The sequence below is a fragment of the Elephas maximus genome, chromosome 12, assembly GCF_024166365.1.
Source record: "Elephas maximus indicus isolate mEleMax1 chromosome 12, mEleMax1 primary haplotype, whole genome shotgun sequence".
In the NCBI taxonomy this organism is placed as follows: Eukaryota; Metazoa; Chordata; class Mammalia; order Proboscidea; family Elephantidae; genus Elephas; species Elephas maximus.
Window position 1 is genome coordinate 94,427,659 of NC_064830.1, and position 13,880 is coordinate 94,441,538.

At 43.7% G+C, this 13,880-nt stretch overlaps 1 protein-coding gene across 8 annotated transcripts in view; it reads right to left on the minus strand.

Moving 5' to 3' along the window:
* Nucleotides 1-13,880, minus strand: part of LOC126087391 (NADPH--cytochrome P450 reductase) — a 90,423-nt gene that overhangs the window by 6,424 nt on the left and 70,119 nt on the right. For all 8 annotated transcript variants that reach the window (XM_049904843.1, XM_049904846.1, XM_049904849.1 and 5 more), the window contains 3 exons: nucleotides 10,864-10,912; nucleotides 2,426-2,554; nucleotides 611-760 (listed from right to left, as the gene is read on the minus strand). In XM_049904843.1, coding sequence (XP_049760800.1) covers nucleotides 611-760; nucleotides 2,426-2,554; nucleotides 10,864-10,912 — 328 coding nt within the window. The remainder of the gene's footprint in view (nucleotides 1-610; nucleotides 761-2,425; nucleotides 2,555-10,863; nucleotides 10,913-13,880) is intronic.

Genomic DNA, 13,880 nt, shown 5'->3' on the forward strand with positions numbered 1-13,880 from the left:
TCCGTAGTGCTGGCCAAGCTGCCAGGTGGTACCCGTGGGCCTCAGAACCTGCCAGGCAGTACCCATGGGCCTCAGAACCTGCCAGGCACCTTGTACTATGTCAGCAGCTGGACCATCTTTGGTCCCTAGAAGTGGCTTTGTTTAGGTGACCTGCAGCCCACAGGTTGTAGTATCTAGGCGTCTCCTCTAAGCCTCAACTGTACATGGTCAGCAGCGGGGTAGCTCAGCCTAGCTCGGCCAGCTGGTCACTTCAGCTCTCCTTGTCCAGCCATATCTCTTGGTCACCCTGACACACCTTTTCTGCCTTTGGTCTCTAGCCACAAATACCCCCTGGAACAAACTGGGGCTGTGACACCAGAGGAGAAGCTCTCTTAGTTGCTGGGGTCCAGGGCAGAAGAGGACCCCCAGATACAGGAGTGTGGCCATGAGCAGCCTGGGGCGCCCACTCATGAGCTCCCTGTCAGGCTCTCAGCTTGCCGCCTCCTGTCCTGACACCTCTGCCTGCCCTAGCTGATCAGAACAGGTAAAGAGCTGGAGGACTCCCAGGGGAGGTGCAGCACATGCCATGGGCCTACAGGAAGCCAGTGGAGGAAAGACAGGGGTGACTCACCGCATACTTGACCCCAGAGAGGTCCACATCAGCCTCCTGCAGCCAGTCGTAGAAGTCCTGGGCATTGTCGGTGGGGTCCCCCTCACCATAGGTCGCCATGCAGAAAACTGCCAGGGAGTTCTCTATCTCGGCCAGGCTGCTCAGGTCGGCCTGGAGAGACAGAGGCAGGGACCGGCCGCTGACCATGATGGCGCCTGCCCTGCTCAGGTCTACCCCAGCCATGGGGTGCAGTTGCGTGAGCCCAGGCCTGCCCTCTGGCAGCTCATGACCAGGGATGTTCTGGGCACGGGGCGGGGTCGGAACGAGGGAACCATTCCATCTTTTTGGAAGGTGCAACAATGGGTCCGGGAGGGCTTCAGAGAGGAGGATGATGTTTGAGCCAGGTTAGATGGACAATTAGAAGTTTGTAAGGATCAAGGGGCGGTGGGTGCATTTCAAGAGCAGGCAGGGATAGCAATGGTGAGAGCTCGGCGTGTGGGCAGGGCAAAGGCAGAGAACAGGCTAGGTTCTGCCGCTTGCTGGCACTCAGGCCCTGAGAAAACCTTCATTCCACAAAGTCCCTGAGGCACAGCATGGCTGTGGATCCTACTAGAGCCTAACCAATTGTTCATCCAATTTAAAAACCCATGTCTAGAGCTGGGTGGGTGGTGGTGTCTGCCACCAAGACCCCCAGGGCAGGGGAGGTGAGCAGGCGGGGACGACAGGCTTGGTATGGGAGATGGAGTGGCATGTGCAGGAGGCAGCTGGCTCAGCAGAGAGCTGGTTTGAGGACAGGATGTCTGGCGTGTCCTTCAGTTACCCCAGGCAATGACTGGCAATGACCTCCATCAGAGCAGAGTGGGAAGGCAAACCCTGGGGCTTCTTTCCACACCACCTGCTCCCTGCCACCCCTTCTCCTCCTGGGCACCTAAGGGTCAGCTCCCTCTTTCCTGACCACTGCTGCCATCTGGAACCACCAGCCTGGCTGCCACTCCCTTCGTCCTCCTGAGCCAGAAGCAGGCAGGTGGCCTGCCTTAAGTTTCCTTCACTTTGGATAGCCACATCCACATGAGGGGAAGGGCAGAGGGCACCAATGCCAGGATGGAGAATGGGCAGGGTGTGCCTGGGGGTTGTAAGGAGCAAGCCTGCCCCCACAGCCCTCAGATCAAGGCTAAGGGGGTGATGGAGGCCAGGTGAAGCAGGGACCAGGACACCAGGGCTTGGTTCTGTAGACAGTCCTGTAGGGCCCAAAGGGGAGAGCAGCTGCCTCATTTCAAGCAAAACTGAAGAATTCTCAGAGGCCATCCAGTCCAATGCCTTATTTGTAGGCGAGGAAGGAGGCACACATGCGGCGGGAATTTGCCCAGGGTCATGTAGGCAGTCAGGGCAGAGTGGGCTTAGGCCCTAGATCCCCTGACTCCCAATCTGGTTCCCTTTCCACTGCATTTTGGGGGTGGGGGTGTGGGAGGCATAGATCCTCTCCGACCTTCTAAGACTCTTTAATTTTTCAAGCCTCACTCAATCCTACAACTGCCCAGAACCTGGTAAAGTCCACAGCGTGGAGAACACCAAGGCTGGGTGTGAGCAGTACTGGAGGCAGACACATGTGGGCTCATCTCCAGGCTTGCTGGACCTGGACGAGAAGTTCTTAATGCCCTTAAACTTGATACCACTTGTCTGTTAGAACAAATGAAAAGAGACACCCATTCCTGTTTACTCCTTTGGCTAACTTAAGCCCTTTAAGCCCCTCCTATGATCCAGAGATGAATAGCTTAATGCTTTAACTCTGACTGGAAGAGGTATGAGGAGGGGGCCAGAGTGTCTGGGGTAGCTTACCAGGTCATACTCCTCAGGGTCTGCTGCCATGCCTCGCATCCCATAGCGGTGGGCGTCTTTGGATAGGCGGTTGGCAAATTCCTCGGCGGTCCCCGTCTGGGAGCCATAGAACACGATGATGTTCCTCCCCTATGAAAGGCCAGACGCAAGCTTGTGAGGAGCCCAAGGAACCACGGGCTTCACCAGAGGCTCCAACGGACACCACTGGGCTGGGTCAGGTGGACAGGGCCCTCCCAAGAGCGTCCTCTTTTCTTCCAGGCTTAAAGTTCTTTCTAAAGCATTGCTGGGGCTAGCATCTTACTGCACAGCCAGCTGGAGTCCTCAAGGTAATCTTATACATGCAGCTGTTCAAGGTAACACTTTTGACATGTTTTTTAATAACGGGAAAAAACACATAACGTTAAGTAAAAAGAAAGTAACCAAACAGTATGTATACTGTATACTATAATCCAGTTATATATATATTTTGTTTACAAATACACATGAACAAAGAAAAAATGGCAAGAAATATACCAAGAGTCTCTAAATGGGGAATTATGGGTGAGTTTTTTCAAAATCAGTTTTTGGTTGATTATAAACGTAATACATGTTCACTATAAAAGATTATGGCAACAGGGAAAGGTATTATGCATTGGCTCACATGATCTGCATTCTGCCCTCCTTCTACTATGCCTTCTATAAAATAGCAGCTACCAAAAAGCCCCAAACTCTATATCCCAGGTTCCCTTGCAGCTAGGGTTCTGAATGTAAATGAAGTCCTACCAACTGGATGTATTTTGCAGGATTTGGAAGAAGTGAGGCAAAGGCTACCTTCCTGTCCCTTTATGTAGACATAAGGTTTCTCTGCAGTAGCATTCTAGCGCCCAAGCTTCAGCTTCCTGGGTATTTCTGGTGGTTTTGGCAGCCAGACTCCGAGTTCCCAGGCCTAGTTTCCAGCTTATAGGATGTTAAGAGATGGATGCAGGAACCAGATTCAAGATGGCGGTCTAGTCAGATGCACCAGGCCGTCCCTCTACAGCAAAGACCCAAGAAACAAAGTGAAACAGATACAGATTGCAATCCTGGAACCCTGATCATCAAATGAAAGGATACAGAATTGGAACAAACACTGACTGGAAAGAGAAACTGAACAACAGTAGTAAACAGGGAAAGATACGGAGAGACAGCCCAGCACAGCGGGGCCATTTGGAGACAAAGCCAGCAGCAACCCTGAGTGAAGAGCACAGGATGAAAACATTACAGAACTCCCAACAGAAGACTGAGAAACTGTACTGACATACCCAGGGTGAAGCAAGGTGAGAAGGACATGAACTGGAGTTAAGGAGGAAAAGTACAGGAAGGAGGATGACAGCTTCAGGCATCCTTGCAAACACAGAGTAGGGAGGGAGCCAGGAACAGAGATAGGGTGACTTTCCAAAAGCAGTACCTGACTAGCAGGGTGGGTGGCAAGCATGGAGCATTAGATGAACCCTCCCTTTTTTTTTCTTTCTCTCACCTACTCTTCGGCTGCCCATTGATTGCCCTGTCCAACTGGGGGCCAAAAGTGAATGCCCCTTTGTTCCCAGACGATCACTGAAGCACACCCAACCAACCCACACTGATAAATCAAATCAAAACAAAAATCATAAATAAATAAAACAACACCTTAATGACTGAGACAGCACACAATATCAAATTATATGAAGATACAAAACAAGACGTTCAACCAGATGACCAAAATAAAGGGGCTGAAAACCTTCCTGACGAAGAGATGGTAATGGAACTGCCTGGTAAAGAATTCAACAGCTTATATATAAAGCCCTCAAAGAAATCAAAGAAAGCACAGACAAAACCCTAGAAGATTCAGCAAACAATATAAGAACAAAATGACAAATTAAATAGACGATTAGAAATCATACAAAAACAGCAAATAGAAATCCAGAAGATTAACAATGAAATATCAAATATATAACTCAATGGAAGGATACAGAAAAGAGAACTGAAACAATGGAAGAAGGAATTAGTGAATTAGAGAACAAATCCCTTGATACCAATTTGTTTGAGGATCAGAAAAAAGAACGGAAAAAAATGAAGCAAGCCTAAGAGTTATGTGGGATGCTATGAAGAGGAATAATTTACGCATGACAGGAATCCCAGAACAGGAGGAAACAAAAAAAGCAGAGAGAATTTTTGAAGATTTTCTTGAAGAATACTTCCCTAATATCATGAAAGATGAGAAGATTTCCATTCAAGAAGCTCAACCCTGTACAGGATAGACCCCAAAAGAAAGTCACCAAGAAATACCATAATCAAACTTTCCAAGTCCAAAGACAAAGAAAAACTTCTGAGAGCAGTTCAGGAAAAACAAAATATTACCTACAAAGGGACTCCAATAAAGCATGCAATAAGGTAACAGGATGACATCTATAAAACTCTGAAAGAAAAGAATTGCCAACCAAGAATCATATACCCAGCAAAACTGTCTCTCAAATATGATGGCAAAATTACGACATTCCCAGATAAACAAAAATTAAGGGAATTTGAAAAAAAACTAGACCATCCTTACAATAAATATTAAAGAGAGTCCTTTGGATAGAGAACCAACAACAGCAGACAACCCGAGAGTAAGCCACACGACAGCATCACCAAGATGCCAACCGAGAAAGAGAAACCTCAAAATAAAATAAAGCTACAGAACTGAAAACAAGGAACCAGAGATGTCAATCTGAAATTGACGACAAATTCAAAACAAAAAAGGGGGAATGAATGGTGTAGTTGCAGAACTTCCACATGGAGAGGAAGTCAAAGCAATATCTAAAAATAACAGACTGTTTTAAACATAGGATGATAAAGGTTAACCTCACAGTAACCACAAAAAAAATGAACAAATCTATCCACCAAAAATAGAGAAAATCAAAAAGACTGAGTAAACACAAAATCGACAAACACGAAGAAAAGAAAATCCACAAACAAATAGAACTCAGCACAGAAAATTATACAGAACTAAGAAACTCTCAATACCACAGGGGGGAAAAAGCATAACAAAATGACAGCAGTAAGTTCTTATCTATCAATGATCACACTGAATGTAAATGGGTTAAATGTACTACTCAGGAGACAGAAAATGGAAGAATGGATAAAAAAAACATGACCCATCAATAGGTTCCCTACAGGAGACATACCTTAGACACAAAGTCATAAAAAAAATCAAAGGATGGAAAAAAATTTATCAAGCGCACAGTAACCAAAAGAAAGAGCAGGAGTGGTAATATCAATCTCTGATAAAATAGACTTTAAATCAAACTTCATCATAAGAGACAAGGAAGGACATTATGTAATGATGAAGGGATCAAGCCACCAAGAGGACATAACCATAGCAAATACCTATGTATGCAATGACAGCTCACCAAAATACATAAAACAAACGCTAGCAGAAATGAAGAGAAACAGACTGTTCTACAATAACAGCAGGAGGTCTTAACACTCCACTTTCAATGAGGACGGAATAACTCAAAAGACTCAACAAAGACACACGAGATCTAAACTGCACAATCAACCAAACTGATCTCACAGACATACACAGAGCACTCCACCTAACAACAGCACAGCACACATTCTTTTCTAGCAAACATGGGTCATTCTTCAGAATAGAGCATATCCTAGGCCACAAAGCAGGCCTCAATAAATTAAAAAATATTAAAATAATACAAAGCATCTCTCAAATCAAAAGACTATAAAATTAGAAATCAGTAACAGGAAGAACAAAGAAAAAAATAAAATATATGGAAACTAAACAATGCCATGCTTAAAAACCACTGGGTAATAGAAGAAATTAAAAATGAAATTAAAAAAATTCCTAGACTCAAGTAAGAATGAAAATAAAACACACTAAAACCTTTGGGACACAGCAAAAAGCAGTGCTCAGAGGCCAACTGATAGAAATAAATGCACACATCAAAAAAGAATAAAGGGCCAAAAACAATACCTAAACCTTACAACTCAAACAAATAGAAAAAGAGGAACAAGAAGCCCAGAGCCACCAGAAGGAAGAAAATAATAAACAAAAACAGCTGAAACAACAAGACTAGAAGCTGATTCTTTGAAAGGATCAACAAAATTGACAAACCACTGGCCAAAATGGCAAAGAAAAAAAGGAGAAGATGCAAACAACCTAAATAAGAAATCAGGTGACATCACAACAGGATCAACTGAAATAAAATGGATCATAACAGAATACTATGAAAAATGATACTCCAACAAATTCGAAAACCTAGAGGAAGTGGACAAATTCCTAGTAACACACTAACTACCTAAACTAACACAAACAGAGGTAGAAAATCTGACTGCACCCATAGCAAAAGCAGATACTGAATAGGTAATTAAAAAAAACTCCCAACAAAAAAAGTTCTGGTTCAGAGGGCTTCACTCAAGAATTCTACCGCACATTCAAAGAGCTCACATTAATACTACTCAAACTATTTCAGAGACAGAAAAGAAGGAATACTCCTGAATTCATTCTACAAAGCCAGCATAGCCCTGATACCAAAGCCAGGCACAGATACCACTAAAAAAGAAAATTATAAACTAATATCCCTCATGAATATTGATGTAAAAATTCTCAACAAAATTCTTGCCAAGAGAAACCCACAGCATATCGAAAAAATAATACATCATGACCAAGTGGGATTCATACCAGGAACGCAAGGATGGTTCAACATTAGAAAATCAATCAACATAATCCACCAAATAAATAAAGGAAAAGAATCAGATGATCATCTCAGTCAATGCAGAAAAAGCATTCGATAAAGTCCAACATGCATTCCTGATAAAAACTCTCACCAAAACTGGAACAGAAGCAAAATTCCTCAACATAATTAAGGGCACATACACAAAACCAGCAACCAACGTTACTGACCATGAAGAAAGACAGAAAGCATTCCTTCTGAGAATGGGAACGAGACAAGGATGCCCTTTATCATCGCCCTTATTCAACATTGTCCTGCAAGTCCTAGCTAAAGCGATAAGACAAGAAAGGGAAATAAAGGCATCCAAACTGGTAAGGAAGAAGTAAAACCATCCGTGTTTGCAGATGATATGATCCTATACACAGAAAACTCCATAGGATCCATAAGAAAGCTACTGGAACTAATAGAAGGATTCAGCAAAGTGACAGGGTACAAGATCAACATGCAAAAATCAGTTGGATTCCTCTATACTAACAAAGAGAACTCCAAAAAGGAAATCGGGAAAACAGTACCATTTACAATAGCCTCTCAAAAGATAAAATACTTAAGAATAAACTAACTAGGGACATAAACATAAAAGACTTATATGAAGAAAACTACAAAATACTACTGCAAGAAACCAAGAGACCTTTGTAAGTGGAAAAATATACCATGCTCATGAAAATGTCAACACTACCCAAAGCAATCTACAGATACACTACAGTTCTGATTCAAATTCCAATAGCATTAATGAGATGGAAAAACCAATCACCAACTTTATATGGGAAAGAAAGAGCCCTTAGATAAGTAAAACATTACTGAAAAAAGAACAAAATGTAGGAGGCCTCAAACTACCTGATCTCAGAAACTACTATATAGCTAGAGTAGTCAAAAGAGCCTGGTGCTGGTACAATGGCATACACACAGATGAATGGAGCAGAATTGAGAACCCAGAAATAAATCCATTCACCCATGGAGCCCTGGTGGCACAGTGGTTAAGAGCTCTGCAAAAGGTCGGCAGTTCAAATCTACCAGCCGCTCTTTGGAAACCCCATGGGACAGTGCAACTGTCCTACTGGATCACTATGAGTCGGATCCGACTCAACGGCACCTAACAACAATGGACACCTGATCTTCAACAAAGGGTCGAAGTCTATTAAATGGGGAAGAGTTAGTCTCTTCAACAAATGGTGCTTGCAAAATTGGATATCCATTTGCTGAAAAATGAAACAGGATCCATACCTCACCCCATACACAAAAACTAACTCAAAATGGATCAAAGACCTAAATGCAAAGCCTAAAACTATAAAGATCATGAAAGAAAACATACAGACAATGCTAGGAGCCCTAATTTATGATATAAATAAATCTAAATCCACACAATGGAATATTGTTTGGCCATTAAAAGGAATGAAGTGCTGATACATGCTACAACATGGCTGACCCTTGAACATATTACGCTAAGTGAAAGAGGCCAGCCTCAAAGGATCACATGTTGTATGACTCCAGTTGCCTGAAACACCAATAATAAGCAACTCTGAAGCAGGCTCGAAGCCCTGTTCTGAAGAGACAAAAAGTAGATTAATGGTTACCCAGGACTGGGGGAAGAAGCCCTGGTGGCGTGGTGGTTAAAGTATTCCGCTGCTAACCGAATGGTCGGTGGATGAAACACACCAGCCCCTCCGGGGGAGAAAAAGGTGGCAGTCTGCATCCCGAAGATGTACAGCCTTGGAAACCCTATGGGGCAGTTCTACTCTGTCCTATAGGGTTGCTATGAGTTGGAACCAACTTGACAGCAATGGGTTTGGTTTTTTTGGTTTTAGAACTGGGGGAGGTGTGGTGGTGTGTGAGTTGACTGCTAAGGGGGTACACAGGTTTCTTTTGGGGTGATATGTTCTAGAAGTGTGATGATGGCTGCACATGACCATGCTTGTGAGTTGACTGCTAAAAAACTGCTCAACTGTATACTTTAAATGGGTGAATTGTAGGGTAAGTGAATTATATACAATTTCAATAATTAAAGTAGTATGATAGTGCATATAAGCAGACAGCTAGATCATAGAACTAAAACAGGATATGGAAATAGACTCAAATATACATGGATGTACTCTGCAGGATAAAGATGGCATTTCCGACTAGTAAGGAAAAGATGGACTCTATTACAGGGTATTTAGACAGCTGTGTAAAAAAATAGAGTTGGATCTGTATCTCAAACCTTAACACCAGGATAATTTCCCAATAGATCAAATTTTAAATACCAAAAACGAAACCATAAAAGCACTAGAAGAAAATATGGAAGAATTCCTTTATATCTTTCGGGTGGTCTTTTGAAAGGTCTTTGAAACTATGGCTCAAAGTCCAGAAGCCATAAAAAGAAAGTTAACTATGTAACTTTTACATGCACAAAAACACCATGAGCCAAGTCAAAAGACAAACCATTAACTGGGAAAATGTTTTCAGCTCATATCACAGACAAGGGATTAATCTCCCTAATGAATTTAAAGTGTTCTTTGAGAAAGATCAATCCCAACGGAAAAAAGGGCAAAATATTTGAATACAGAATTTACAAAAAAGGAAAAAATAAATGCCATCTAACATAAGAAAATCTGCTTAACATCATTTATAAGAAAAAGGCAAATTAAATCTACACTGAGAAAATAATTTTTTAACCTAGAAAAATGGCAAAAATCCAAACATTTGATAAACAATTGGCAAGGCTGTGGGGAAACAGGGTTTCTCGCACATTGCTAATGAGAGCGTACCATGGCGTAACTCCTGAGAAGGGCAACTTGGCAGCCTCTATCACAATTACAAATGCAAGTATCTTTTAACCTAACAATTGCCTTGAGATTTTTTTTTATATATATATATAGACAGATTTGCAAATATGCAAATTGATCTCAATATTCATGGCAACATTATTTGTAAGAGCAAAAGAGCAGAAACGTCCCATGTGCCCATTAACAGAGCAGTGTTAAAATAAATGACACTCCATCCATATATCCATACCGTGAGATTTATGAAGCTGTAATAAAGAATGAGGACGGTATCTTTGTATTGATATGGAAATGTCTCTAAAGTATCAAGAAAAAAAAAAGCAAGGAACATTTAACAGTCTATATAATACGCCACCTTTGGTGTCTTTTAAAAAAAGTATAAAATAGGAATCTTCCTTGTTTCCATTTCCATGTGTGTAAAGAAGCTCTAGAAGGCTACACAGAACACCAAGAGCAATTACTCTACATGGGAACTGGGTTATGGGTGACAAGGATACGGGGAAGGCTTTTTACGGAATAGTTTGCTTTGGCTTTTAACCATGTGAATGTAGTACCCGCTCAGAAAACTGAATAATTAAAAACAAACAGAGATACAATTGCAGCTGCGCAATGACCACAGCTATGTGAGATTTACTCTGCTGGGGGACAGGGCCCGGAATGGAAGGGAAAAGAAGGGACGACATCATGAGTTAGAGGGAGGGTCTATTGTATAATGTGGTTTGTTCGAGAAGGAAACATTCAAAAAACAAAGCAAACCTTCTCAGCAACAGCAAAGCAGCTTTGGGCTTTGGTTAGCCAAGGCTGCACACACAGGGTGCCAGCCCCGCTCAGTTCTCACCGCCCTCTCCTTACCAGGGGACTCCTCCTGTCCAGCAAAGCTGGCCTTCTGATGGACTCCCCTGCACAACCACCAGGGCCAAGACACACTGTGAAGGGCAAAAACACAGAGCACGCTCACCGTCTTCTTCATCTTTTCCACAAAGCTGCTCTCTTTGGCCGAGGAGGTCCTGAAAAACACAAGTGTTCGATGGGTGTGAGATGCAGGTGTCGTGGCAGCACACGGAGGGACATTCCAGCTCTGCCCCGTGTCCCTCCCCAGTAACTAAGCCAGCAGCTGGCCTCTGGTCCAGTATCGGGGCTGGAAGAGGCAGGACCAGGGCTCCTAGGCCTCCTGCCAGCAGCTTCTGGGCCTCTTGCAACACCAACACCTGCCTGCCCCCCCCAACAGATACAAACCTGTTTGCCTCAAAGAAGACTCAAAGTGTTCACTACTCCTTCCCACACCATCCACAGCTAATGAGGGACCACAGCCTCGTCTCACCTCTGCCTTTAACCTCCAGTCCCTGCTTCATACAGCAACCAGGAGTCTCCTAAATACAAACCGACCATGCCGCCATCTGGCACCACTCTAAAACGTTCAATGGTTCCCACGACCCTTCAGAGTCTGTCCCCTGCCTCTCCCGCTCCACCCCTCCGCAAACCATACTCAGATGCACTGACTTACATCCCACTCCCTAAATGACAACCAAGGAGCCCTGGTGGTGCAGTGGTTAAAGCACTCAGCTGTGAATTGAAAGGTCAGCGGTCCAAGCCTGCCATCCGTTCTATGGGAGAAAGATGTGGCAGTTTGCTTCCGTAAAGATTACAGCCTTGGAAATAGTATAGGGCAGTTCCACTGGGAATCATGGCCTAACCAAGCTGACATACATTTTTGTGGGACACAATTCAATCCATGACAGACACTTTCTAAAGATGGTATCTTAACAGCCAATACACATATGGAGAGGTATTAGACATTATTAGTTAAATTAAAACCACAAACAGCTGTATTATTAGAACATTAAAATAGCTAAAACGAGAAAGACTGACAGCATCACATCAACAGTGAAGACATGCAGCAACTAGAATCCCATATGCTGGTGGTGGTAATGTGATAGGACACGACGACTTTGGAAAACTGTTTGGCAGCATCTTCTAAAACAGAACTTGAACTTACCCTATAACCAAGCTTTTTTTTTTTTTTTTTTTTTATCATGCTCTAAGTTTACAATTCAAGTCAGTCTCTCATACAAAAACTTACATACACATTGTTATATGACTCTAGTTGCTCTCCCTACAATGTGAAAGCACACTCCTTTTCTCCACCCTGTATTCCCCGTGTCCATTCAACCAGCTCCTGTCCCCCTCTGACTTCTCATCTCGCCTCCAGACAGAAGCTGCCCACATAGTCTCATGTGTCTACTTGATCTATGAAGCACATGCCTCACCAGTATCATTTTATGTCTTATAGTCCAGTCTAATCTTTGACTGAAGAGTTGGCTTCGGGAACTGGTTTTAGTTTTGGGCTAACGGAGAGTATGGGGGCCATGACCTCTGGGGTCCCTCCAGTCTCAGTCAGACTATTAAGTCTGGTATTTTTACTAGAATTTGAGGTCGGCATCCCACTTTTCTCCTGCAACATCAGTGATTCTCTGTTGTGTTCCCTGTCAGGGCAGTCATTAGTGGTAGCCAGGCACCATCCAGTTCTTCTGGTCTCAGGCTGATGGAGTCTCTGGTTTATGTGGCCCTTTTATTCTCTTGGGCTCATATTTTCCTTGTGTCTTTGGCGTTCATTCTCCTTTGCTCTAGGTGGGCTATAACACAGCTTGACTCCTTGGCTACGTATCTAACAGAACACATACATACACGTGCATCAAAAGACCAAATGTGCATAGTTGCGTTAGTCGTAACAGGTGAAACAGTAAATAATCTGAATGTCCATCGGCAGTAGAATGAATTAGTAACCTGTGGTATATTCCTACAGTGAAATGTTCTCTACTGCAGCAATGAAAAAGAATAAACTGTTACTAAATGTGAATAAATCTCGTAAACATGATGCTGAGTGAAAGAAGCCATATAGACAAGAGTCCATACTACAAGATTCCATTACATAAAGTTCAAACACGGGCAAAGCTAACCTACGGGGACAGAATTCAGGATAGTGGTTACCTTTTAGGGTTAGGAGAGAGGGGACAGGAAGGGGACTTCTGGCATGATCTGCTTTTTGATCTGGATGGTGATTACACATATCTGTTCATACTTGTGAGGCACATACGCACTTTTGTGTAGATATTTTGTATCAATACAAACTTTACACTTGAACTATATATATATGTATCTCAAAAGCCACTTTTTCTCACTTCCAAGACTCTCAGCTAGGTCTGGGAGGCACCAGGCACCAAGCCAAGCTTTGGAGTCAGGCAGACCCACGTGTGAGTTCACAACCAGCTGTTCCTCAACTAGAAAATGAAAATAACAAACTCCACTTCGGAGGCTTTTGCAAGGGTCAAAGTAAAAAGATATCAAGGACCCAGTAGAGCGTGTCCTTCGCAACTGGTGGCTGTTTCTGTTGTGCTGAGAAGAGCTACAGTCCCTTACTTGGCCACCTCACTGCCATACCACAGCCATATCACAGGATCCAGGGGCTCTGGGTGATCAGAGGGATGCCACAGGGTCCGCAAACAAGAGTTGTGGTACAGGGGAACGATGGTGGCTATGTGCACATTAACTGCTAAGTATTCCCAATTTTTTTCAGAAGTCAGCTGATGACTGACCTCCTCTACACTTACCTCATTTATTAGCGTTTCTTTTCACAGAGCAGTCAAGGTGATTTCAATTTCCAATTAAACAAGCCTGATCAGGAGATGTGTTTTTCAAGGAACATGGATGGGCCATGAATGGGATCAAAGCAGGGCAAAACAGGATTCAATGAGGTCTCAATGAGGTGTGAGGGAGCCCAGAGAGGGCTGGGCTGGGCTGGGCTGGGGCTGGCCTCTATCTATCCCCTTCCCCATCTGGGCTCTAGGGGCCCTCTGGAGCTCACCGGCCTCCCTGCCTTCTTCAGTCCGCCAGCCTAGGGGCCACGTGCTCATGGTGGCAGCCTGCAACCACATCAACAGCCAGGAGGGCTCTTGGAGATAGGCAAATCCATGGCTG